Raw genomic sequence first — 27413 nt, 5'->3', positions numbered from 1 at the left:
TATTGAAGTAAAAACAAGATCAAGTCACGTGTGTCCTGCAGAACCTCATTTCTTACCAAAAATTGCCTTTTTTTTTTTTTTTTTTTAGCCCTAAGTGGCCGCTCTCCCAAAACATTCCTGTCAATCGTGATATCTATGTATGTTTTAGATATGCAGCATCCTTAAGTGACTCCTTGGAGCCAATGATAAGCTGATAAATGTTTGGATAGGAAGTGGTTCTGCAGAGCACTTGCATTAAGAAAAATGTGCATGAGCTAAGTTTTTTTTTCTTTATTAAATGATCAAGGCTGTGTTCTTTCTGCTTTCACGCTGAAATGTCACAATTTGTCTCCAGCTCATTGAGAGGTCCTCATCCCGTTGAGATGTACGCCAGATTTAACCAAAGAGAAAAAAGGCAACAAAAAAAATAATACAACTAATTGAATCCCTTTTTGTCCTACTGTTTCCTAGCATGAAAGTCTTTACCAAAGGATGCGATTCCCACTGGCAAAAATGAGTAAACCTAAATCTGAGTAAATCCACATTGCTTCTACCTCTCCTTTGATTCTTTTGCACGTAATCGGTTTTTCTGTCAGCTCTGTGTCGACCTCTCATCTAAAACCCCCTCCACTGCTCTATCAGCCTTTATCAAAAGAAGGGGCGCAGGAAAGTGGAGGGAAAAAAAGAAGAGACAGAGGTGAGAAGTAGCAGGGGGAGAGATAAAAACAGAGAGATGGAGAGGTGGTGCGTCAAATTAGACAACATGTCATTAACATATTGAAGACGGGGAAATGACAGAAGCTAGCGCCGATGTCTCTCTATTCGTATTTCCTCCACATATATATATTCTTCGAAGGCACCCGTCTCTCCATCTCAGCAGCTGTCCCTCTGTCCCTCCTTTTTCTGTCAAAAGTTCATCCTCTGCTTTTTTTTTTTAATTTGCTACATTTGCAAATGTAAACAGTTTTTTTTATTAAGCTAGCAGCCCCTTGAGAGATGCCCATAACTTAAAAAAAAAGAAAAGAAAAAAAAGGTACATTTAAAAACTTTACAGATTTCCTAGAATAAAAGACAACTGTCGTCACCAGTCCTTTTTACAGCATGATGGAACCTGTTCACCGTGTTATTAACGCAGTTAATTAGCCTTCACGTGAAAGATGTGATCGAAGGGGCCGTACGTGGTGAAGTTGTTAAAGCTCTGCAGAGGTCATAAAATAGTTTGACTGATTTCCTCGCATTAAACTGCGAGACTTCCAATTCCAGAGCGAGTACGCCGCGCTGACGCCTTCAAAGGTTCCTTAGTGTTTGAATCTGACATGTTGAGTGCTTCGGTGACGTGCAGGTGGCAGATTAATTCAGCTGTTATATAACATGGACGCAACATGCCTTCAACATTCCAACGGAACCGCAACAAAGGTTCCAGCTGGCTTCGGCATGTCACATTCAATGTTTTTTCAAAAGACTGGGAAATCTGTGTGCCCGAACACACGGAGTACGCAAGGTCATTCTTTCACATCTGACACGAATGCTCGAGGTGTTCACCTGACGCCAGCGCTCGGCAACACGTTGGCGCTCTGGCGAAAAGTTCATTTCAATACGTATGAGTGCTAAATAGGGTGTGGAGCTTGTATGATTGTATAGTTTGTTCTGTTTGCTGCCTTGACCTTTATGCAAGGAAGAAATCTCGCCTTCACAAGATTTTTTTTTTTTTTTAAAAAGGAATTTGACCTTTTGATGCCACCAACCATCGACACTTAAAGGAGCACTATGGAGTTTTGGGGAAGACGTTTCAAAGAGACATTTTTACGCTTTAGCAAACCAAATAAACAATCTCTTTGTTTTTATGACTGAATAAACTAAATATATTGTTGATATTTTGGTGAACCCTGCCAACTTTCTAGCTTCAAACAGAGTTTCTTGGGAATTTACTCTGAGAACAGCTTGTTTATTCAGTTATGGAAAAAAGATTGAATTTTCTTCTCCGAATCCACACAGTGCCCTTTTAACCTCAGACATACTAATGATAGACTCCTCTTCGGAACAATAACACCTCTATCATGATATGAGCCCTAATCCAGCTTCCCTCTCCAAATAAACCAAATACACAGTCAAGAAACATCTTCTTGGTATGAGTCTCCTTCATACAAAGTTATGCTGTGAGTTGAGGTCGTGCACATACATGCAAAAATAAAAGGCAGCCGATTTCATTTTTCAAAACTGTCTCACGGGCTGAAACATGTGAACAAGTATCTGACAGACAGCAGGGCTGAAATCCAGTATCAGAACAGATGACTCTGATGACTCGGTGCATTGGAATTAATACAGAAGTCTGTTTTGCCCAACTTCTGCCTGACTCATAACTTACGCAACGTTTTGACACAGATAAACACACCTTTTAGAAAAAAACTGTACAAGTAACCAGGCACTAGGCGGAATACTTTTTCATTCACGTTTTTTGGATAAGCATAGAAAAATATCTTTCTCTTATTCTTTTCTTTCTTTCTTGTCTTTTATTTTCTTGCAGCCTATTATTATTTCCTTCAAAGGAGTAACTCTGTGATTTGTTTCTTTTTTTTTATTTTGTTTTCTAGCAACTAAGGCAGCAAGGCTGGAGAAGTGATTCTCTCTTTATAAAAATAAACAAGATGGCCACCGCGTTCCTCCGTTCTGAAGAGCAGGGGGAACAAAAGGACCCGGCCGCTGTGACGAAAAATCACCAATGAGAGCTGTTAAACGTTTGGTTTAAAGAGAGTCTAGGTTGTGGTGTCAGGTGGGTCTTTAAGTGTGTTTAAAAGGCTGATTTATGATCCCAAAATCGGGCAAAGAATGGCAGAATTGGTTGTAGATGAAAGCAACACAATCACTCCACGTCACGGGATGATAAAACCTAACTGTGTGCTCTCATCTCGTGTTTTTTTTTTTTTTTTTTTTTTTTTTTCAGAATTAACTGGGTCGAACATGTAACAGTTCCTCTCCACGGAAAAGGCAACTTACTTTTGCAGATTTGTATACGATGCTAACGTGCTACATAGAGGTAATCTACCAAACTCTCAGAAGTATGAGACTGAGGCTGAATAAAAACACTGTAGGCAAGAAAACTCCGCAGACTAACAGAGCAAAGGTTCATACAGTTAACCAAAATAATTGTTCCGTATGATGAAGATCAGGGTTTACCTCCCAATGTTCCTAAGTCTCTCTATAAAACCATGTAACCTAAACAACATGTGAAATACATAAAAGGAAACAAAAACAAAAGTTACATACTCAGACCGTTTCGACCTTTCAGCACATACGAACATACACGTATGAGAAACGCATGTAACGTGCTAAAACCAATAGACCCTTGACATGTAAAAAACGATGCGTCACATGCTGTGAAACAGGCGGGTTGGTGTGCAACATGTGTGACCCCTGAGGACTGAAATACCGAGCGCAAGCCTTCATTATTTTTACACCATCGTTTTGGGGACGGACACATCCTCTGCTCCTTACAGACATTAACGCAATAACACAAATGCACGCACACACACAACCCCCCCCCCCCCCACCCTTCGTTTTGCTGTACCATTTCTGTTAGACGGCTGTTATCAATGTAACAAGTCTCCATAAGAACACAAACGACAAATAGCTCGAAAAGAAACAAACAAAACTCAAATAGACTAATTTTTATAGTACCATTTCCTGCAAAAAAAAGCATTATTTGTCTTTACAAAATAACATATTATATATAGGAAAGTGTAGCAAATTGCATGTTTTGTACTATAACATCATCATAATCATTATTACCATTATTATTATTAATATAAATGTTAAGCAGGTTAATAGATGGTTGTTCTATTAGGCAGGCAGCCAGGCACGTAGCTAGTATCATGGCACGGAGGAAGGTAGAAAATAATGTCACTTGGTTCGATCCGTATGGATGAAGAGAACACTTCGGTCCGGAATCTCTCCGGTGGAACCAGTCGAGACTGGTTTTTTAGCAGTTCAGAAAGTCAAATCAAACCCGACCGGTCTCCCATTGTGGGCCACTTTTGCAGCGGTGATGATTTTTTATTTTTTTTTGCACCATCAGTTTCAGAGACAACAGGGCACGTGTGAAAGAAACCGGCTGATCCTTTTTGTACCAAGGCTACACCAGCAGAACTGGAACAAACTGGTTTAACACTGACCAGTTTCCGAAGAGTCAAAAAAAAAAAAAAAAAAGTTTTGGTTTTGCATCCATTGAAACAGTCAAAAACACATGCTCTGGGACCAGATCAGATCTGGTTGTACCAACATGAAACAGTCTGAATGATGCATCAGACCAGTTTGGACCAGCTCGGGGGTTCAGTTCAGCTCGGTGCATAACCAACCAGCTCAGTTCACTTAAAGTGTTTTACTTCGAGCATTTTTAATTCATTTAGTCTTTTTTTTTTTTGCTCTGCTGTATGGTGGCTGTGCAAGTGCTGAGCTCCTCAAACTCATTCTCAATGAGACCAGTCCAACTTTCATTGGAGCTTCCAATCCTCTTATTTGGAAAGCACATGAAGTGGCTGTTTATTAAAAGGTGATTTCAGCTGCATGCCCGGACTGTGCTGTTGAATAGTTGCCACAGAGCTGTCAAGTGACTGTCACTCAACACAGGAGTCGGGCTATTTTCTCCAAACTGTCCCTGCAGCAGTTCAGCGGGATCCTACAATGATTTTTGACCATTTTGACAGCCGAGTGCTTCCAGCATGAGGATGTGTTCCATTTAGCGCCCGGCATAGGCCCATTTTGACATGAGCTCGCCTCCAGGAACGTGGAGACATTTACAGCTTATTCATCCAATAAAACACGTTCTTCAAGGTTTGCATGAGTCAAACGCAGCCGATTAATTACTCTCCGTGTCCTCGTCTATGTTTTTAGATTCAGCAACAGCTGTGACCTCTGTGGCTTGTGTGATGTCACTGCTACCATCTGAAGCCATCTTGTCTTCCAATTCCTGGCCGGATACGTCGTGAACCTCGCTTCCGACCTCCTTTTCAACCTCTGTTTCATTGTCAGTGGCGTCACTGCCTGTGATTTCTTTTGCACGGTCGTCATGACACGCTCCTATGACATCACTGCTTTTGTCTGTGACCTCGCTGCGATCTCCGTCATATTTTTCCTCTGACATCACTGTGGCGTTCTGAAGGATGCCGTCTTGCATGTGGGCCCTGTTTTGTGACGTTTTGTCTGTGTACCTGTGTAAGCCCCTCTGTATGTGTGTGGTGAAATCGTAGCGGTCCACACACACGTGAAGGCAAAAACTGCACTGGTATGGTCCCTGGTCACCGTGGCAACTCATGTGCAGGGCATACATGACCTCGTCTAGGAAGTAGATCCCACAGTGGATGCAGCGGTTGCTCAGGTCGTCCTGCGTGGACGCTTCGACCATGGCGCGACTTGATGGGACACTTGACTGACTTTTTGCCACATGATGCTTCTCTTCCTTTCCCATCTCCTCCCTTTGGTTCCCTCCTTCGTCTGTTCTGTCCTCCTCCTCTTTCTCCCCTTTCCAGCTCTCTCTCAACCTCTCAGCCAGAGGCGACTCCTGCCTTCTCCTCTCTGCGCCATTTGTCGACATGTGCGCATTTGCGGCGCTTGTATCTCTTTGTCTTATTGCAAGATCCAAAGGCGCTTCGTTCTCTAGCGATGAAGAGGAGGAGGTCTGGGAATGATGAGGAGGTGGAGGATAGTGGGGAGGAGCTGGAGGAGGGGGGAGAGGAGAGTACGGAGAGGCACAGTAAGGCACCGTGTAGCTTTGCTGATGATGCTGCACTGGAGTCACCATTGCACTGAGATAATGAGCGTTATTTCCGAGGCCACCGGGGCTGCTTAGATTACTGATGCTACCAGGAACCCCAGAGGCTGCCGCCATCTTATACTTGGTCCAGAATCGTAGCCAGTCTGACTCAGGGGTCAAATCGGGCGAGAGGGTTAGTGGGAGAGGTAAGGAGAAAAGGGGATACTGATACTTTTCAATGGGCGAACCAGGGGGCGAATAACTCGATGGTTTGGACGGACGCATGTACTTCTCAATCGGACTTCCTCTTTCCGATCCCCCTCCTCCTTTACCTCCCTCTACTTTCGATATTATCCCTCCCTCAACGATTCCCCCGTTGGCCTCGGCTACCAACGATGAAGGCGGGTGCGAAGGCAGGAGCAGAGGTGGCATGCGTCGGTGGATCTCCAACGTTTGATTGGCGAGGAAGGCTTGAGTGGACCTGGGCGAGCGCGAGCGAGGGGAGGGCTGCTGGCTTTTGATCGAAGCGCAGCTTCGGTCGGACTCCTCGCCGTTCATACGCTCCTCGTTGGTGATGCGCTGTTGCTTGGGGGCAGGGGTCTCAGACGACAGCGAATCGGGGTTGAGGCGTTTCCGGGTTCGCCGCCGGATTATTTGCTCGCCGTTGTTCTGCTTTATGATGTTGAGAGGTCTGGGTGTCTATGGGAGACAAAGAAGAATGAAAGAGAGAAATGGGTTAAAATATTTTAATAATAGACTTAGTGATAATTCATTATTCTGTTTAAACACCAGCGATGTGGATTTTACCATGAATGATTAAAGTTCCTCATCGCACTTGATTTATGTAAAGCATACATAGGCATACAAGGCAGGACTGACTAAAGGAGCAGTGTGTAACTTTTTCAGCTTGCCCTCATTAGAGAAAACAACCATATACCATTTGTTGTGTTAGCACCGTGCTGGTATATAGTCCTTCACTGTTAACAAATCCAAATGCAAACAAATGGCTTTAAAAGTAGGCCTAATCTAAAGCTCATGTTAGCACCTCTAAACTTCTATCCCATGTATAAAGAGTCCTGTCCCTTTTTTTGGGGTATAGGGCTGTAAAAAAGCCTCATAGTGAACCCTTAAATGATGATCATTGGTAGTTCAGTCAATGTGAAGTATTCATTTGGACCATATTTGGAGCTTAGAACCAATTAACCATTTTATTAGCATTACCCATACTGGGTGAAATATTATGCTAAGGAAGTTGCACTATAGCTGACAGAAGATCTAAAACTGCTACTCTTTCTAACAGGAAGGACAGTAAAAATCGATATATGTTAAGTATGACTTTGTTATATTTAACATAAAAAAGAAACTTTTTTTTCAGTTACCTTCCAATAGTAGATCAAAACTCATACAGGCTTAACTTGTGAATAATTAACTGACATGCAAATATCCAGCCCTCCTAAGACTGCGGTTTTTGCCCTTACCACAAGGGGGAGCACTTACATCTGATGTAAATGGAGTTTGTTTAGAGGGCTCAACCTTAACTTCATTGACAGACCCCTCACTAACATGTGAACATACTTCCACGTCAGTGTTTTACCTATTGTGCAAGTCTATCGGGTACCAATAAAAGTATGACCACCAAACGATAACACAAAACAATAAAAAAACAAAAAAAAACCCAAGACAAACATTTATACCTCAGTACAACTTATCGCAGGAACTCAGTGTTTGGGTTGAAAATGGCTAAAGATGAGCAGAATTACACAGAATAAACGCTGCCCAGTAACATCGACAATCTCTGAAAATCTCTGAACCAATTTCATTTCCCACTGGAATAATGACTGATGAAACTTTTTGGATGCTCCCTTCCTAAATACATGCCAAAAAATCCAAAACAGTCAAAAACATTTCCAGACGAATAGGCAAAATATTTTCTTTCCTGGAGGTAAAATAAGCCGAACGGTTCAAAGCGTCTTTTAATGTGTTTACACTGCAGCTCAGAAGTAATGACTCGCTGTCCTTTTCCCCATTGAAGAACGGGCTTCATTGAGGCCTCCTGTCTAAATACATATTATGAGTAGTGATCTCCACGCGGCGTTAACTGACAACAAAGTCCAATTCGACTGGGGAAAAAGTGAAGAGCTTTTCGAGCATCATTAACACCATTTCCGTTTATTCAAATTTACACTGAGATACAGGTTTAATCTATTAGATGTTCTGTGCCCTGAAATACTGAGGGAAGAGCCTTATTATTATGTACATTCATGTGCCTCCTGTATGTCTCTAGAAACTCCCCGCTGTGCCTCTGTGTAAGTGCTGCAGGGCTCTTGACATGCATCATGGCAGATAAAAACCAATCAGAAAAAGATGCACAGAGAGGAGAGAGACAGTGAGAAATGGCGATAGAGCAACATGGATGAATGAATGAGGTGTTTAAGTGGATGAAAGGCAGTTAGAAAGGCTTCTATTTAAAGGGGGAAAAAAGCAATAACCCTCTGACGCTTTCTCAATGTGATCCCCTTAAAATGAATCATCCCTGTGTGTGTGTGTACTGTATGTGGATAGCCCTGTGTCTGTGACTGAGAATGTATGTCTCTCCAGGTCTGTGTAGAAAAGCTTATGCATGCGTGTCAGTGCGTGTGACATGGGCAAAGACACTGTCATCCCCTGGGTGGGGTCTATCAGTCACTGTCGAGGTTTTTTGTGTTTTCCAACAGGCTAAAGAGGAGCGAGGAGAATGAGAGAAGAAACGGTAAAAGACGAGACTGCATGGGAGACGGGAATGAAGGAGATAAATGAGAGCAGGGGAAAAGTAATACTGTATATGGTGGGTGGAGGAGGAGGAGGAGGTCGAGGGAGGGGACATGAAACGAATAGGAAGAGAAAAAAGGAGGCAGGGAGAGACGGGAGTTAATACAGGAGGAGGAAAGAAAAGGGAAGCACTGAAGAAACAGTGACCTCCATGGTGGAGACGGCCAACTTCACACTGCATATTCATTCTGGGTGGGATTTTTATCCATTCACTCTGGCAAGGTCATAAAACAAAGCAAACTCAAAACAGTATGTATGAATACTAAAAAAAACACTGATTTAGGAGTGTGCCCAAGTGTGTGACACGCATTCTGCCCTACACATTTTCTCTCATTGTCCGTTTTTTTTTTGTTGCTCTTTGTCGCTACATTGGAGAGAAGTTTGCCATGTCTCGCTCATCGGCATGTATAAAGATGGACGTCATGACGGCTATTCATAGTGAAGCCAAAACATTTAAATTGCTCCCTGGTGGCTGGCGGCAGCATAGCTCCTAAAACCCACCTCCTTCACGTTAGCAGATGGGTCATGGCACAAAACAAAAATATACATCAAATAGAATTTGTCCAAAGATAATTTCTGCCATTTTAGGTTGGCCTTGTCACACAGACGTATCATTTAAGTCCCACTACAATATATTTTAAAATCTGTCCTTTCCTGACAATTGTTGAGTTTGACAAATAGCTCAATTCTGGCCTCAAAGATTAAACATTCAAGCTGCTGCTAATATGGAACAATGACATACGACTATAGCAGAATCTAGTAGTAATGTGTCGTCCTCCAAGCTTGGCTTATATGACTGATAAGATCGTAGGGAAATGTAAATGGAAATGTAAATGTACTGTTCAGGTTACATTTTGCTCGGTAAACTCCTCAATACCCAAGAAGACTTCATGTTTTGGATGAAATCTCTCGCTATCCTTGCTCATGTTCACGCTATCGCTCATCCATGCCAACATTGTTGATCTTGCCAGAATGGCAGTGTGCAGATTCTTTTTTCTTTTAAGTACAGTTATAATGACTTAAATGATGCTATAAAAGGGATGTGACTCATCATGATTGCTGCGGAACCCTGGATACTGTGCAGACTTGTATCCATGATATTATTTTCGTACAGTTAGAAGAAGTGGCGTAGATCTTTATAATACATGCCAGTGGCTTTGCCTTCACCTCAGAGTCTTCCTCCTTGTCTGCCTCTAAATGTCCTCTTCATCTTTACCTTACCAGTTTGTATTCAAGTATCTTGGTCATGGTGTACTACTGTACTACTACTTGAAGTGTTTCTGAATAGAAAGGAGATCACTAGCCCTTCGAATCAAACTGATTTTTTTCTAACTTCACACATAAATCAGCAACTTATATTTCAAATTTAACTTACACTGTGTACTTTGTGGTTAATCGAACTATTTCTATATGTACATCAAAAGTGAGATGCTGAACATTTACAGCATTTCTCTGTCTCCTACCCTGCGGAGGACACCCAGCTACACTCACAGATATCTGTAATGTTGTACACCTTCATGGTCCTGGGCTGAGTAGCTGCTGGTAGACACAGTTCTCTCTCCATCTATCCGTCCTTCCACCTCTTTCTACCTCTTCTTGGACACCTCCGCTAATCTCTCCATCTCCAACTCTTCACACTCCCTCCCCCTCCCCTCTTTACCTGCTTCCCCTTCTCCTCTCTTTGTTTTCCCTCCTCCCTCCCCTTTATGTCCACCTTTTTCCACCTCTTTATTCATAACTCTTCACTCGCTCACCCTCTCTCACTCTGAAGTGTTTTACTAGCTGCTATCCTCTCTAATAATGTGTGTAGAGCGTATAAAACTTTTATTATGGGATATAAAATACGGTTGTCGTGAGGATTGTCAAGAGGGGAGGGGGGGCCGGGACGTGATTGGAGCGGCAGATGAGAACAGGTTGAACCAAGGACGACTGCAGGGGCAGGAAGGAGTACACTGCTGTAGCTTGTCATCCTCTAAAAGGTCTTTAAAACTCCATTTGATAATTGCAGCACGGCGCTCCGGGGTTGTAACACGGTCAACCCCCCGGTGCATTTATTAAAACTAAGATTTATTACAGTGGGACATTTTTGTTCACTTTTACAAGCTGGGCTTAAAAAGCCAATATGTGAACATGAATTCAGCTTCTATTTATATATACGTTGAAGCCCTGAAGGCTCGTTCCACACTGATAATATTTGTAAACCCTTCAGTTAAATAGGTATATTCAAGTGTGAAATTAGTGTAAGCTCCATAAAAAAACATATCTGAGGTGAGAAAGCTCAATATTCCGAAGTCAACTAAATTCCAGGCTGGCCTCTTTATCTCATCTGTAATTCATGCGGTCTAATTAAATTTGGGATTTCCATAGACTTTCCCCGGGCTTAGATGGTAAAGTTGATTCATTCCATCATATTTCTCACTCCATGGAACTGGCTCGCTGTGACTGCTGAAATGGTCTGTGACTCCCAGCACCCACCAAATCAAATAGACTTTATCCACAATATTACTTTCACAGCGGGATTCACAGAATATATGCAAGAATTTCAACCGCGGCATGCAGCATTTAATTAGTGTCCTATGCTAATCGGCCGCGTAGGAGAATGGTAATTAGTGGCCAGGGCCGCCCTGTTGATGTACTCAAACACAGCACGGTCATAAAATAAGTTAAAGTACAGGGTTCCTGATCCACTACAACCTCTATGAGTGGGCACATGTAGGTCTCATATGTGTGGATGGGGAGCACTAAGAAATTAACTTTGTTCTTGTAGCTATCATTACACTTTCCTTCCTCACTACCTTTAAAGTGAATTTTGAAAATTAAAGCTCCCTCCTTGTCTTTTTTTTCTAATTAGTTTGAGAGGAAACTGGAATAACTGGGATCACAAACATACAGAAACTAAAAACTAAAAGGCCCCATATTGTTTATTAAGTTCTCCATATCTTTTTTTATCTTAAAGAGACAGGGACTTATACGGAGTGTTAAAACAGGCTGAATAAAGGTGCTGCAGCAATGGACAATAGTAAACTTTTACTTTCGGTTGCTTATACAAGTTTTTCGATGATTTGTTTATGTTGTATGATCGATGCTGGTCCAACTGTTTCTATTCATCACCAACAAGTCAGTGTTCTGTCCCGTGTGCTGTGGGTCCGTGTGTGACTTACCGAATGTAGTTTTTGGTATAAACCACACGCGTTGCAGACGTAGCCTCCGTTAGCGTTCTTCCTCCACAGCGATGTCTTGGTGGTCAGACAGTTGGCACAGAAGACGCCGCTGCCTCTGCGCCGCTGTGGACGGAGGAAAACAGAAAACATTAGGGAGGGAGGTGAAAAACCCGGCTCGGTGAGGAATCTTTGGGAGGATGAGGAAAAATGCAAAGTCATGGAGAGAAAAAGGACAGACGGAAAATGTTGACTTAACATTTGATACCGTTTTCATTTTCACACCACTCAAGAACAGTGACTTGGCAGTAAGGTTAGGGGAGAGAGAGAGGAAACAGATTGGTTTGGAGGCAGAGAGATGATGTGCTCTCATTTATCACGCCTAATGGGAAATCCTATTGAGAACATTGTTCTCCTCTGCACTGATTTTCTCTGAGTTGAACAAGGTTAATAAAAACACAGAAAAATACACTTCAACGAAAGGAAAATGATCTCCTTGAGCGGAACAAATTGTGTGTGTTTTAAACACACGAGTACGTGTCTCTGGGAGAGATCTCTTGTGAGGGAGACGTGAGACACTGCGGTAATTTTTTGTCAAGTGCTACTCGACGGATATGGAAAGAGGAGAGTTATGCTTTCACCTTGTACCACAAAGTGTTTTAGTGTTTGTCTGAACGGCAGGAGGTGCTTTACAGGGAAGTGTTTGACTTTTACAGTATTAGCGTGCATTTCCTCGTACTCACACACTCACTCACACATACACACAAACACACACCTCTGCAGTTCATCGAGCAGTGGTGCATAGAAAAGTAGTGTGTGCAAGGAAGGGTGTGGGGGTGAAAAGGCCAATTGCCGTGGCAACGTGCTCCATCACAGTAATGAGCCAATCACAACGTTTCTCCATCCCATTAAGTCTCTGGCCCCATTCACCACCTTTATGACCCTGAGAGGACAGCATACCTCATCTTTCTCCAGCCTGACTGTGTTTCTCTCTCTCTACCTGCCTGTCTATCAGCGACTTCATTCGTTCTTCTTTAAGTTTTTTTTTTTTTTTTTGGTGGATTGGTGCTCGCTGTAGTTTTAGCATTCTTCCGCTGAGGTTTACTGATTTGACTATAAGTAAATCTGGCATGTAATTAGTTTTTTTTTTTTTTTTTTCTTCCTTCATTGGCCTGTGTGTTGTGTGCACTTCTGCCTCTGGCTCTTACAGAGGGACAGCACTAAAACCTTTTGTGAGGCAGCTTTTAGCTTTTATGCTCCGAGCAGCTGAGACAGTCCGTCCGAGGATTTCAGAGCAGCTGGAGGTGTGGAAATCTTCAACCTGGCTTCGGATTAAAAATGGTTAATAGACATTATGAGCTTCATTTCATTCATTTAATCTTGACATGCTTTATGTCTGTTGTTGACTTTTAAATCATCATTCCTTTTAAATTCACTGTCATCATTTTTCCCCCCCCGCCAAGGAGATTATGTTTTCACCCTTGTCTGTTTGTTAGTTAGTTTGTTGTATTGTCAGCAGGATTACACAAACACTAATGAACAGATTTTCACAAAAACTCCACGGAGGACTGGTCTCGGCCCAGAACAGACCCCATTAGCTTTTGGAGCGGATCCAGGAGTTCTTTTCATTTCAGTTCACTTGTCGCCCCCTACGGTTTCTGAGCGCATCGCCACTGCCGTAAATTCAAATCCCAGGTCTGTAGCAATTTGTCAGACTAACTGACCTCTCACTGAAGCTACATAGCGCAGAGTGCAAGTGAAAGAGACAGAGACACCATTCATCCTTATTACAAGACCATCTCAACGACATAGAGGCTGTTATTTTACAGTCAAACACTCACATAATGTTGCTTTAATATTGTGACATACGGCTTTTTTCCAACATTTCATGGATTTCTCAGGGAACGATGACAAAAAATGTGTTTGACTCTATTAAGGTCGACATTCATTCTGTCTTATACTGTGTATTAAAGGTGCAGTGCAAATAAAGTTTGATTGATAGCACAGTAGCACCATCACATTTCACTGATGAGCTCAGTTTAGTTGTACTAGTATTGTCTGTATGCTGTATACGCCCAAAGCTATGGCTTGCTAAAATCCATAACACGCAGCGTGTGTCTGCCGGCTTTCCGCTCTCCCTCTCTGTCTTGTTTTCTCTCCGTCATCCCAATCTGTTTCTCGCTCCCCCTCCAACATGGACTCCGTGTCCACCGGGACCTTCTCCTTTCAGCGCCGGCTCCTTGTTGTTTTATGTTCATGACAGTGCAGAGAGCTTAGCATTTTTTTTTATTTTTGGAGTGGGGGAGGTGGGGGGTCTCAGAGCACCCAGTGGTGGAAGTTTAAAACATTTAAACTTTTCACAAAAGAGCGCTACACTTCAATCAAGCTTTCTGTAGTCTCACAGCTACAGATGGAGCCACTACCAGCACTTCCACTGAGCATCTGTTTCGTGCTGCCAGCTAAAAGCAGCAGAGCCCAGTGGGCACAGCGCCGCTCGGTTTATTTTTGCAATCTACTGTATTGCAAGGATCACAGCGCAATTAAAACCACTTAACATTTCTCTGGCAACACACACCACAAACAGACAAGCACATATACAGTATGGCCCTGAGAGATGCACTGCATGCGATTTTTGAGAAGTATAACACTAAAAGTCGTACTGACCATTTATGGCAAGGATCCAGAGTACATTTGCTGCTTTTGTGCAAACATACAAGGACGTTAGGTCCCCTCAAAGAAGAGAAAAATGATCCATGTGACCATCAAAATAGCAGCTGGCCAGGAGGAGAATAAACACCTGCACCAGACAGTGTTCAAAGATTAAACATCAAATCCTACTGCCAATGAAAAGTGGTTTAATGGCTCTTTTGTTTCCTTGCCGCAAATTCTAGCTCATAAACACACATTTACGATGACATTATTCATACCGTCCGGATCAGGCTAGAAAATCAAACTTACACTGTTCAAAGATTTAACTTAAAGGAACACCACGGGCGTGTTTATTTGTCCTGGAAAAAACTCTGTCCCCGTTTCCCGTACTGCTGTGTGCCATAAACACCTGAGCTAATATTAGAGTCTTTATGGTACATGTGTTTTCGTCCGTCCAGCATTAAGACAGCAGAACACTTACATGATCAAATCCTCTCTGCGGTACGCGGAGCCAGCGCCGGTGTGTGTGTGCCTGCCTCTGTGTGTATGTTGCACACTCACCATACGGTCACCACATGTAGAGAGACAGAGCCAGGTGATTGATTGATGTGTGCTTCCTGTGTCTGTGTGCATTTGTGTGCAAGTGTGGGTGTGTGTGTGTGTGTGTGTGTGTGTCTAGCATTGCAAGCCAAACACTGCATCTGTCATCAGAATTCAGTTTCCCTCCGAGCTCCCAAATCACTCACATATGGCCCCACAGCTGCCCCTCATCGCAACACACGCACACACGCACACACACACGTATTCACACGCACGCACACACACCTGAAAATATTTGCTTCCACTAACTAATGAAGGCATGCAAGATTTGGATGAGAGGCAGCAATCCAAGAAGTGTGTGTGTGTGTGTGTGTGTGTGTGTGTGTGTGTGTGTGTGTGTGTGTGTGGAGGGTATTTTGGCTACGAGGACAGAGCAGTGTGTGTGTGTGTGTGTGTGTGTGTGTGTGTGTGTGTGTGTGTGTGTGTGTGTGTGCATGTGTGTTCTCAAGTGTGCGATTGTGTGACCGAAAGGTTCAAGTGTCAATTGCACAGGAAAGTGCGTAACATAGCCCCACCACCTGTCAAAATGTACATGCGTGTGTGCATACACGCACACGCACACACACACACACACATGAAATTTGGCTCATGATCTCTCACTTCCTTTTCAATTACTGGTTGGCTTGACATGCGTGGAAATGTGGACGTTTACGCAAACACACACACACACAGAGTTCTATAACTTGTTTGCTTGTTGGGAGTTTTTCATGCGTGTCCACAGAATGCGTGTGCTCCACCGCGTGTTTTATCTGATTGATTGCTGATACCTGGCCTCTTCCACTCACCTCAGCCTGCGGAGGAGGGCTGCAGGTAATTAGAGCGCAGGGTCTTAATGGCATCTATTTATCTGCGGCCTATGATACCGTTCAATTAGCACCACCGACAACGCCCTCTGACAAGCTCGTGCGCACACACACACTTGCAGCACATGCATGCTGAGGGCACAAACACACACATGGATGGGTTCATTAGTCAGGAAATTAACGCTTTTATCAACTTCCTCTTAATCAAGCCAAAGCCACGCCAACAAATAAACTTTAGTTTGTTTACAAAGTTAAGTTTTTCTTTTATTCCCAGGCCTTAATCCAAATAAAGCTGATAGGTGTCCAGCATTGACCTCTATTATTAAAGGACACTCATGGAATTTTCTCATTCCCGTGCGCTCAAATAAGGAGATACAGGACATTAGATAATTTAATCTCCTGGTGAAGGCATCAGTGTAAACAACGAGCTTGCATCAAAAATATACCCCGGCCATGTAGACAATGTTTGCAGATTTTATCGCTCTCGTAGTGCTCGTGAAACGGCCGGCAGAAATAAAGAGTACAATCCACTCAGTGGCAGGCTGCACATAAAACGGCATTTATTGGTTTAATAACTTTCACAATCAGTATGGTCAGTCTCTGCTCTAATGCACAAACAGCTCTGATGGAGGGCCTGTTTTCCCTCGTGGCAGTAGATTTAATGCAAGAAAGCATGAAAGAGGCGACATGACCTGACTGTTGCTTGTTTGGGGGGAAAACAGGCAACATTTTATATTCCATGTTTTTCCTCCCCTTCAGTGTTGTTGAACAACTCCGAAACTCCAATTTTAATTTTGTTTTTGGACTTTTATGGGGTTTGGGCCGCAAAGCCAACTTTCCATTAAATGGGTTAAAGTGATTGCTTTCCTTTAAAGTTATGAGCTGTTTCCCTGTAACTTTTCTTTTTTTTTTGTGACTCTGCTCATAAAATGCACTAATAAATTATAACTTCATTCTCGTGACTCCAATTTTTATTCAACATCAAAACATATGGTGTAACCACACAGTGGCTGAACCCTTCAGCTGTGGCTTTGAATCCACTCTGAGATTCTCCTGAAGCCATAAATTTACAGATGTTATACAAACTGTTTACACGGCTCGGTCTTTCAGATCTTTATAGAAGAGCTGGCCGAAATAGATAAGCATTCACTGGTTTAGGTTTTGGAGCAATATCGCGTCCCTCAAATGTACTTCAGCTTCCATCTGCAACCAATATGCGGTGGCATCTTTAAACTCTGGTGGTGTAGCTTCACTTGAAATAATCTGGCGAGGCAGACGGGTGGCCTCCACATCAGCTGCTGTGCTACAAAATGCTTTACGTGCATTCTTTAAAAAAAAAACAACAACATTTGAGTCAATTCTTATCTCCCAGCCCATAAAAACATCCCTTACAGAGCAAGACAACATTTCCTGGTATTCTGTCCCATTGCTTGCTTGAATCTGTACCACTTTACACAAACATTATCTAATGGTGAAAAATCTCATTTTGCAACCAAAGATGCTGATTTTCATTTTATGGTGGAGAGAGAGAGAGAGAGAGAGAGAGAGAGAGAGAGAGAGAGAGAGAGAGAGAGAGAGGGAGAGAGAGAGAGAGAGAGAGAGAGAGAGAGAGAGAGAATGTGAGATTAAGAAATAGATTGAGGCGCCCTGCGGTCTAAAATAAATTTAAAAAGAGGGCTTTCCAAACAAAGTCTTTCAAAATGAAATTACATTTAATTCACTTATGGAGTAGATCAGACCTGCTTTTTGCACACACACACAATCACACACACAGATAGACACATGGTTACACACCTACACACTTAAATTGACACACGCACTGACTTGCATTAAATCAGCGATTATTTAATCAAGCTAGAAGACTAGCTGAAGGAATTAACTAAATTCCATACTGCCAGGTCCAATATCCTATACACTGGATCTGTTCCTTGCTCGCTCTCTCTCTCTGTATCTCTAATGTGCACACACACATGCAGATGTTAAAAAAGAGGAGAAATAGACTTGTGCACTGGGGGTAGTTTCAGATGAAAAAAATCACCAAATGAATCTGACACACACACATGCATATAAGCATCTGGGACCAATCTAACAGAGACCCTCCCTATAGGTGCTCTTGTGTGTGTGCGTGTGGCTGCAGAGGTCCATCTGTGTGGTTTACTCTCAGACTACTGTGCGCATTTAAATAGCTTCTCCCTAATAGAATAATTGGGTTTGAGTTGAATGAATCTAAGCTGAACTGACTCTAAATTAATTAATTTATTCTGCTAGTTTATTCTTACCCAACAAGGAAAAGCAAAAAAACAAACAACTAGGGGCCACAACTAACGGCTCTCTTCAACTTCGATGCATACAGTTAATCGATTAATCATTTAGTCTGTAGAATGTCAAAAAAATGTTTTATTTTGTCCAACCAACACAAATTTAACCATTTTAACAAAGACAAGCAGCAAATCTATCCAAATACATTTAAGAAGCTAGAACCAGAACACTGCTTGAAAACTGAATAAAACAACTGAACAACTGATCAATTATCAAAACTGCTGACCTTTTATTTTTGTCTGATCATCTACTTAATTCATGGGGTAATTATTGCAGCTCAACAAACAACACTTATACTAATCAAAAACAATGTTTAGGAGAATCTTGAGATGCAGAGGTAGAAATGGTACACAGCCACTTAAATAATCAAGAAGTCCAGCTGAAGACTGTTTGACTCAGCGGGGGGGGATAATCTGTGATATTTGGAGAAAACATGATTAGGGAACTGAACCTCTCTTCCACTTTGAGCGGAGACAGGCTGTTTTCCAGTCAGAAAAATGGGCACAGTCCGACTGCGACCTGCAACAGAAGTGACATCTCCTGCTGATGATCTCCTCAGATGACATTAGCAATGAGGCGGAGAAAAACGAGTATAGCAGCAAACTTCCTCCCCCCCAAAAAAGCCCCTGCCTATAGTAACTCTGTGAAGGGGTGCAACAAAACGACTAATTATCCCTTCAGGAGTCAGACATTTTTAGAAAAAGAGGATAATGATAACATACTGTAGCAAAACAAACCTGCTGTGCTGCTAATGCAGAGCCCTTCCAATTAATTCTCAATAGCTGTGTTAACCTGATATTCAAATAACTATCAGAATGAACGCCTAATCAGAACAAAAAAATGCCTCATGTAGAATACCTCAATCGGAAGCTACTGACTCCATTTTCAATCAGATCGAGAGAGGTGTTGTAAACCTTGATACAACTTATTTGTTGAAGTTTGAAGGCAGCCTACTGTCTTAACATGGCTAAAAGTCAAAACGACAAGAGTGTTTCTGGCCCAAACAGACTTATTGATTATATAATATCGGCAGCGGCATTACTGGTAAATTCAGTCTTGACAGCTAATGACTAAGGTCACACCATTTGCTAATGTTAGCTCAATAAACATGAACGTGAAAAGTGTCATAACAGAAATGAATGAATAAACTGACTATTTTCAATACAGCTGAAAAAAAGACGGGAAGCTTCACAGTTCAGCGCCACTGTCAGCCACCGATTACTGTAGCTGAGTGTCAACGAATCAAAATCATAAGGATGTCTGTGACAGCAAAACTGCAATGCTACGTGAAAACGATGGAGGGAAAGCCTGAAAGACAGCTGGCGGGGAGGAAACTGTTGCTAGTTGGCCGGCCCGTGTCCTAACACAGCACCTTCTGCCCCATCACACGGGGCGTGACCTGCAGCTCAGTGGGCACTTGCTCCGAGCTGCCCTCCTCACACGGCCTGCAGCTCTCCTTCAACAGTCCAGCAGCTCTCGCACTCCCAGCGCAACCATATCACCGCAGCGCATTCGGCAGTATCTCCCCCTTCTTTGGAGGCCGTGGTGACGGAACTCTGAGAAAATCCAATTTCAGGTCATGAAGGAAAAATACGAGGCTGTTTTAAAACCGAGGCTGATGTAAGGGACGAATGCTGAGTAAGATCCATCCTCAGACATTAGCCTGCATGTTGAGCAGCAGCAGCAGCAGCAGCAGCAGCAGCAGCAGCAGAGGAGCTGGAAGGTTCTTGTGCTGCATTGGGATTCCCAATTTGTAGTCATCTGTTGCAATGACACACCGGCGCAGGCGTTACCCCTCATAAATGCTGGACATACACAACGGTGATGCAACGGCGTCTGAGGCGAAGCCCAGACTGTAGCGTTTTCTCTAAACAACTGCAGCTCCCTGGACATGACACGCAAACCAGGGGGAGTTCAACTTAAATGATCAAACTTATTAGAGGTCACATCTCGGCAAGACAGAGCATTTCATTCCAGCCAGGACAATCAGGTGTAACAACCTCTTTATCCATCCAGCCCGAGGCCGCTATGTGATGGTGTGAGCGGGATGAAAGTGATGATCGCCTGTCATTGATTGGGGTTGATGGCCGCAGAGACCGTGATAATGATGAAGATGGTGATTTGTCCAATCCCGTCACCCTGCCTCTATCAACACCTTTTGTCGGGGGTCTGTCAGTGTCTTTGCCTCTTAAGTCTTTCAGTTTTTATGCATGGTGCCTTTAATAGCTGCTGCAAAGACCAAATGCCCAGTGGGACGAAACAAAGTTGAAAGTGAAACTTGAGAAGAGCGTCATATGTGCTGGGATGCGATAACAGTTTGTGCAATGAGAACGTTGTTATACAGTGGTGGCTGCACTGTGAACGTGAAAAAAGAAAAACGGTGAGCGGCTCCACACAGCAGAGGGGCTGGATAAGGGAGTGGAAGACACGACAACCCAGATCCTTTGTTAATAAGACACAACAACACACACAAACACACACACACATGCTCAACTCTTTGTGAGAGTGAAATAGAAGATGTCAGCTTTCACAACAGCCCTGTCATACTGTGTGTGTCTACCTGTGTGTGTGTGTGTGTGCGTGTGCAGAGGAGTTAGAAACCAAGAGTGTCAGCTGAGTGTCTAAAGGAAAAAAAAAAAAAAAAAAAGCAGCAGAAAGCACCGGAACAAGATGACATCACCATCACACACACACATATCCCTACTTAGCACAAAAGATGAGTGAGGTCAATCTCTCTCTCTCTCTCTCTCACCCACCCACACACATACACACACACACACACACACACACACACACACACACACACACACACACACTCACACACTCACAACAACAACACACACACGCAGATGTGGCCCACTTCCCTCCTTTCAACCTCCTTCCACTCTTTGCTATCACTCTTTTCCGGCCCTTTCTTCTTCCCCTCTCTGCAACGCTCCTTTCATCCCTCCAGTGCTTCGGTGTCCTTACAGTAGCTGCAGTCTTTTGTTGCAGACCGGCATGGAAAATCTGAGTTCCTGTGCAGGGGAAAAAAAAAAAAAAAGACGTGCGCAACGACGTCTTCATACGCAAACACAGACCATGCCCGCACTTAGGCAAAATCCGATTTTCATTGATCTAATTTTGATAAACGATCGCGGTCGCATCGACTTCGCAGTTATGTGTTCTGGGTAAAAGCCTGATAACCAGTGAACTCTGTGTGTGTGTGTGTGTGTGTGTGTGTGTGTGTGTGTGTGAGAGAGAGAGAGAGTGGGAGAAGTACATTACCAAACAGAGACAAAAAGGAAATCGTTCCACGTCGATCTAATTTTGATAAACGGCCTCGATACGTGCAGACTTGGGGAGTCCGTGGACCTGGAGACCACGCTTGCATATGTGTGCGCTTGTTGTTCTGTACTGGTGTGTGTCAATGGTAACGTGTATGTATGTGTCTCTCTACTGACATGCAATTGTATGGGCTTCAGTTTTATCAAGCACCTGATTCTATGAAGCCAAAACTTATCATTCTGATAAGATAGCAGAAGATAATTTATGTGTGTTTTCTTCTTCCTGTAATAGAAGTGATTTAACCTTGCACTTTCTTTGTGCGGTGACAGAGCATGTAATAATACACCGAGAGCAATGAGAAACAGAGGGGCCAGGCCTCAGAGCTCCTTTTTTCTTTTCTTTTTTCCGCCTCAAGTTCAAATAATTAACCTGAAACAGAAACCAATCAGCGCTGAAATTGTTTGTGTTTACACCTTGTCACTGTGTGGAAAGGACGGCGGATGGAATCGAGAGCAAAGGGGGGGTTTCAAACCTTGAAGTCGGGACCAAGATATGATTCTGAGGTGTCATCGGATGATGAAAAAGAAAAAGGAAAAAAAAAAAACTGAATTACTGCATCGCGGTTGTATGCCTCCTGCTGTTCCTGAGCTGCGTTGAATGTCGGGAAGATTTTGCAGAATGTTACGATGCCACAGTGCATTTAACCTCTGACCTTTTGGTTATAAAATACCATCTCTGCGTTGTTATCACGATAATGTATAACGTTTTATCCTATTAGACATTTGTGTAAAAATCTTTCGCAACTATAGTGAGAGTTCTTGAGTTAGGGCCAAAAATAGGTTTTGTGAAGTCACAGAGACCTGACCTCTGACCACAGAATTCATAGCAGACATCTGCGTCTCTAAAACATCGTGTTCATGAGAATCGGCCACCGCAGGCTCACAATGACCCTGGCCTTTGACTTTTGGTCAAGGCTGGCTCGGAGGTATAAAAACTGTTGAATTTTATTCTTTGGTTTATTTTTCAAACACCACCCTTTGTGTGCTTGTTTGCTTGTTAAATACTCCATAATGTCCTGTCAAACATTATCTTTGATTCAAGTATAGTTAAACTACTCATGACTCATGTCAAACTATGGTCACAACCTGTGCTGCGAGGTCGAACTACAAGTTTTTTCCATTTTTAAGCCAAGCGGTTTAATAATCAGTGATTATTAATCTGCATGTGATACTCAATAAAGAATTAAAAGGAATTAAGCCGAATTCTCATTATGAGTACAAATGCTTTACTTTATCCACCATAAATGATAATTTGTATTTTTTTTAATCTGCATTTTCCGCATTAAAACGCTACATGTGCATTTCAGTGGTTAGAAGTTATTTTCCTTATCTAAAATTATATTTCCTTCCTTAGAAAAACTTTTTTCATATTTGTGTCTGGAGAGCGGTGACCCACTTCACACTGACCAGCAAACCACCTTGTGTGTGTGTTTGCGTGCAAAAGTGTGTGCGTGTGCATGTGTAAGAGGGGCTACCAGAACGCATGTCTGTGTGTGTGTGTGTGTGTGTGTGTGTGTGTGTGCGTGCGTGCGTGCGTGCGTGTGCCTATATGTGAAGGCCCCCGTAGGTCGACATTAGCACACTTTGCCGCAACGTGCACGCCTGCACACATGGCTCACACATAATCCGGTGTGGAAACCAGGACACTGAAATCTTAACTCACCCTACTGCCCAAAGGAAAAGAGAGAGAACGGGGGGGAGGTGGAGAGAGAAAGAGAGGGAGAGAGGAGTTATTATAATGTGCATCCTTAATACCTGTAGTCTTATCCGCTGGTATTAAGTGTCTTATTAACTGTCTTAGACTGTATTTTGCTGTTTATCTGAGAATAGTTCAGTGGGCTGATTCCCACACAACACGGACCCACATGACCTGTTCAGGTACTGGCTGGGTAGAAGCTAACTCATGAGTAATGCTACACAATAAAACAGTGTGTGTAAAATGCATAGATTACTGTGAGTCAAACTGAAACCTAAAAACACCAAACTGTCCCAAAATACACTCCTTTAATGGGAAATTATGAATGATTGAGGACTGCATGAGTGTGTTCTCCCTCTTAGTAGGGATAACGGCTCATCTCCTAGCCTAAATTCAGGGCGTTCTTATCCAACATTAACTTGAACTGACACCTGACATAGAAACAGTTTTGATATTATCACACGTCTCTGAATTAATTATTATGATCACTGATCCAAGTGAGGGCACAGGAGGAAGTGTGGGCTGTGGTAGGGCGGTAAAATAAAGAGAGAAAGTCACGTGTCAATCGTTCTCAATGGAAAATGCCACGAGGTCAAAGAAAGGTGTGAAGGAGGATTCATAAGGACGGAGGAAAAGACACCTGCAATGCTAAGGGTATCACATTTCTACCCTAAATTTCCCTCGGGATAAAAAAAAGGGCCTCTCTACCTTCTTACCTTCATACTCTTCTCCCTCCCTTCCTTCCTACCTACTGACCGTGCTCCCTACCAACCTATCTTTCTGTCACCGCTTGGCTCGCAGGGAATTGTGGGATGGCATTACCTTCTTTCATTGAGTAAGGAATGTCCAGTGTATCCTCGCACCCTTCCCTTGGATCTACAGCTTTAACCCAGCTCTCATCATTGCAGCAAGTCAGACACTTCCTGGACATTTCCCTCAGTGGCTACTTTAATTGCTGTATATTTACACCAACTTTGGATGCATTCACCTCAGATATCTTAGTGTGTGGAGCCACAGCTTTGGGGCTGTGTGGTTTTTGTAGTTAATAATTAAAATGTCCCACTTGCACCACCGTATTAACAAGATAATGACCATGAAGTTTATGAGAGTGTATATATTTAAAAAACATTCAAAAATGGGATGATAATGATCTGAACCCTCGTGATACAGTAGGGTCTTCGATTACTGAATTTTCTCTTTCTAATGTAAATTGCAAACTAGCAAGGGTTCAGGTTCGTCGCTGTGATTGCAGAGGTGCTGGAAGAAAATCCTCCCGTCGACACTCTCTTTATAAAAAAATTTTGATCGGCGAAGTCTCTCCTGATTTGAACAACAGCTTCATTATCAAAACGACACGTTCTCGAGCTCAGTTACAATTATCGACATCCCTTAATGATGTTCAGGTAATGATGGTGCTCACCTGCAGAGAAGTCTGATTTGGTGATTAGTTAAACCATTTTACTCAGTTGGTAAAGTAATGGCTCTACAGAGGACAAATTTTGACATGCACAGAATGTGGTAAGCTGACTTGACAGGCAATAAACTGTGTTAGTATAAAAACTCAGAAACACATATAAAAAGACACAAACCAGCACAAACACATTTCTCTCAGTTAACACCGACATGAAAAACAACCTGTTTCCAACACTCCCCAAATTTCCATTTTGGACTGATGGCAACAGCTGGATTTCCTAATACCTTAAATTGTTGTAATTTGAACAGGGTAAGGACGGCGGTGCATCTTAATTGCCAAACGACATTTGACAGGAAAGAGACGAGGGGAGATAAAGACACAGGAAGTTGTACAAAAACGACTGAGTGAAAAGAAAAAAAAAAAAAAAAGGCAAAGGAGGCGGAATGGACGGCACTTTAGAGTGCTACTCCTCTAAATGACCTCACACACACCATGCTGCACACGCTAAATGACTTTATCTCCCCAATTAGCCCTAGCACGGATGGAGGGGAGAAGGGGAGAAGGAGGCCAGGGTGGTGAGGAGACACTGGTGAATCCACAAGTAGAGAAGGAAATATAACATCACTGACATTCGTGATATTTAAAATTCCACAGAGGTCCTTCAAAGAAGCTCCTCCTGATAGCTTTTAATTTATGTTCCCACACTGGGGAATGAATTATTGTCTGTACTCTCTCACACTTACTAGCCACTTTGTCTGCCTGGCGCTCAGGTTCGGCTGTTTGTCCACCTATTCACCCACTCGGCGACCTGCCTGCCTGTTTCTCTGTGTGTGATGTCGATAAATGTATGAGAGAGAGAGAGAGAGAGAGAGAGAGAGAGAGAGAGAGAGAGAGAGAGAGAGAGAGAGAGAGAGAGAGAGAGACGGACGGAGATCGAACACGTGAGATCGAGAGAAGTGAAGTGGTCTCTCCGATGGCAAATTATGTTTTTTTTTTGCTCTGTGTGAGCATGCGTGTTAGTGTCAGAGGTCATCGCAGTGGGAAATGAGCAACACTAGGTGGGCTAAGAGGTCAAGGTGAACACTGACGAGAGGAAGATATGGATACACACACACACACTCACACACAGCAGCATGTGCTGGACAGTACAACTAATTTTGAATTCACCAATGCTTGTTGCTGCATAGGTCAACACACACACACACACACATACATAAATGTGTATATACACCACATCAAAACTGACCACCACATATTGATTTGAAATTTTCAGGCATAGTGTTTCCCACACATAGACTTAAAGTACATGTCACCTGCTAGAGATAAGGTAATATAGCCAACCTGAAGACTTGACTTTATATTTTACAAAGATGGTGTAAAAATGAAGAACAGACATGGTAGTAACACTGTATGCCCCAAAGCCCACTAAGCAGTTCAGCAACTTCAAAGTGCACCTTCAAATTGAAGCCAAAAGGACAAATGATAAGGCTAGCTATCTCATTAAGGCCCACTCATCAAAATGCAGAGGCCACATTGGACTCCTGGCAAAACAAATGAACAATACTTCCACAGAATAATGAGAGCAGGACCTAGCGATTGCTCGAATGCGGACAGGAAATCTATGAATTAAAAATTCCCTCTGAGCCAAATATTTTGGCTTTAGAAAACAACAGCATGGTAAAAAATCTACAGTGAAAAAAACATTTGTGTCCATGTCTTCACCCTGTCAATTCGGATATCTTCCTCTCAGTGTCCTCTGATGGCTCCATCAGTTTTTCCTCTGCGTTCATTCAGCAGCAGAAACAATTCAGACCAGAAGACTGCTGCCAGTGATATAGAGCGCCTGAAATTAATGAAATACTATGACCTTTAACCATCATTACCGTGGAACTGACAATGCTGTAGCATTGCATTAAGCAAGCCTCAATATGACTGTCCACAACCACCAGCAACCCTTCAAAATATAGCAGAGTGCTGCTGACTGCATGCCGTCATTGTCTCTGAGCAGTGTCAGTGGTGAAGAAGACGGGTTTGTTTAATAGGCTCTGCTTTGTATGATCCACCAGTTTATGTGCATTTATGCGTAAATGCATAGAAAGGCAACACTGCGTGTATGAAAAACTAAGGTCGAGGCTGTATTATTAATTATGGGGAGGGACTCAGAGCTGCTGCTGACACAACTACGCCCGCTACTGAAAAGAAAGAGAAACCCTTGCTTTATGCATACACAGACACAAAATGAAACTCTGAATTACTCTCAAGCAAAGAGTGAAGTGGCGGAAAACAACAGTTGGCAAGTAGTGATTAAAACGAGCACTTGAAGAGAGCATGGAACACTTTGAGTCAGGCTGCAATTCACAATAATCATTACTGGCTAATCTGATTAATCTTCCGATTAATCATTTCTTCTATACCAAGATTAAGAGGCTGCAGCCATACTAGCAGTTCTGAGAGGCTAAAAAACAAACATCAACATCTCAACATACTCATGATGTTAATCCTACTGAGGTTAAGGACTAACGGCTGCTGTGTTGTCTGTGTTGTTTTAATTTGTTTTCACGCTAAAAATATAGCACAAAATAACGAAAGTTTGATAAAAAAAAAGTACAACTGCAGCAGAAGGGAATGCTGGAATTTAGTCATAAAATGTCACCAGCCCTTTTTCCCTGAAGGGAACTTGAATCTCTGCACGATTTTTCATGGAAGTCGATCTAGTAGTTATGAAAGGCCTTTTCGTATTTTTCCTCTCTTTCAGCGCGTTGTGTAGGCTCTTGTGCATGAAAAAGGTCCTGAAAGCTAAAAAGGCATGAGTCAGCAATAGCAGCTCTGCTCTCCAAAAGAAAACACTGCTCCTGAAACGCCTCATCAATAGCGCCGCCTTTAATTCTGTGTCTTTGTGACGTAACACTAGATCA

At 42.8% G+C, this 27413-nt stretch overlaps 1 protein-coding gene across 6 annotated transcripts in view; it reads right to left on the bottom strand.

Annotated features, from left to right (window-relative positions):
- Window positions 1–399: 399 nt before the first annotated feature.
- The window catches only part of trps1 (trichorhinophalangeal syndrome I), a 123772-nt gene continuing 96758 nt past the window's right edge, over window positions 400–27413 (bottom strand). For all 6 annotated transcript variants that reach the window (XM_037093421.1, XM_037093427.1, XM_037093423.1 and 3 more), the window contains exons 10-11: window positions 11695–11817; window positions 400–6424 (exon numbers count right to left, since the gene is read on the bottom strand). In XM_037093421.1, coding sequence (XP_036949316.1) covers window positions 4832–6424; window positions 11695–11817 — 1716 coding nt within the window. In that variant the 3' untranslated portion in view covers window positions 400–4831. The remainder of the gene's footprint in view (window positions 6425–11694; window positions 11818–27413) is intronic.

This window comes from Acanthopagrus latus, chromosome 3, assembly GCF_904848185.1.
Source record: "Acanthopagrus latus isolate v.2019 chromosome 3, fAcaLat1.1, whole genome shotgun sequence".
Taxonomy (NCBI): domain Eukaryota; kingdom Metazoa; phylum Chordata; class Actinopteri; order Spariformes; family Sparidae; genus Acanthopagrus; species Acanthopagrus latus.
This window is presented reverse-complemented; position numbering and strand designations above follow the sequence as displayed.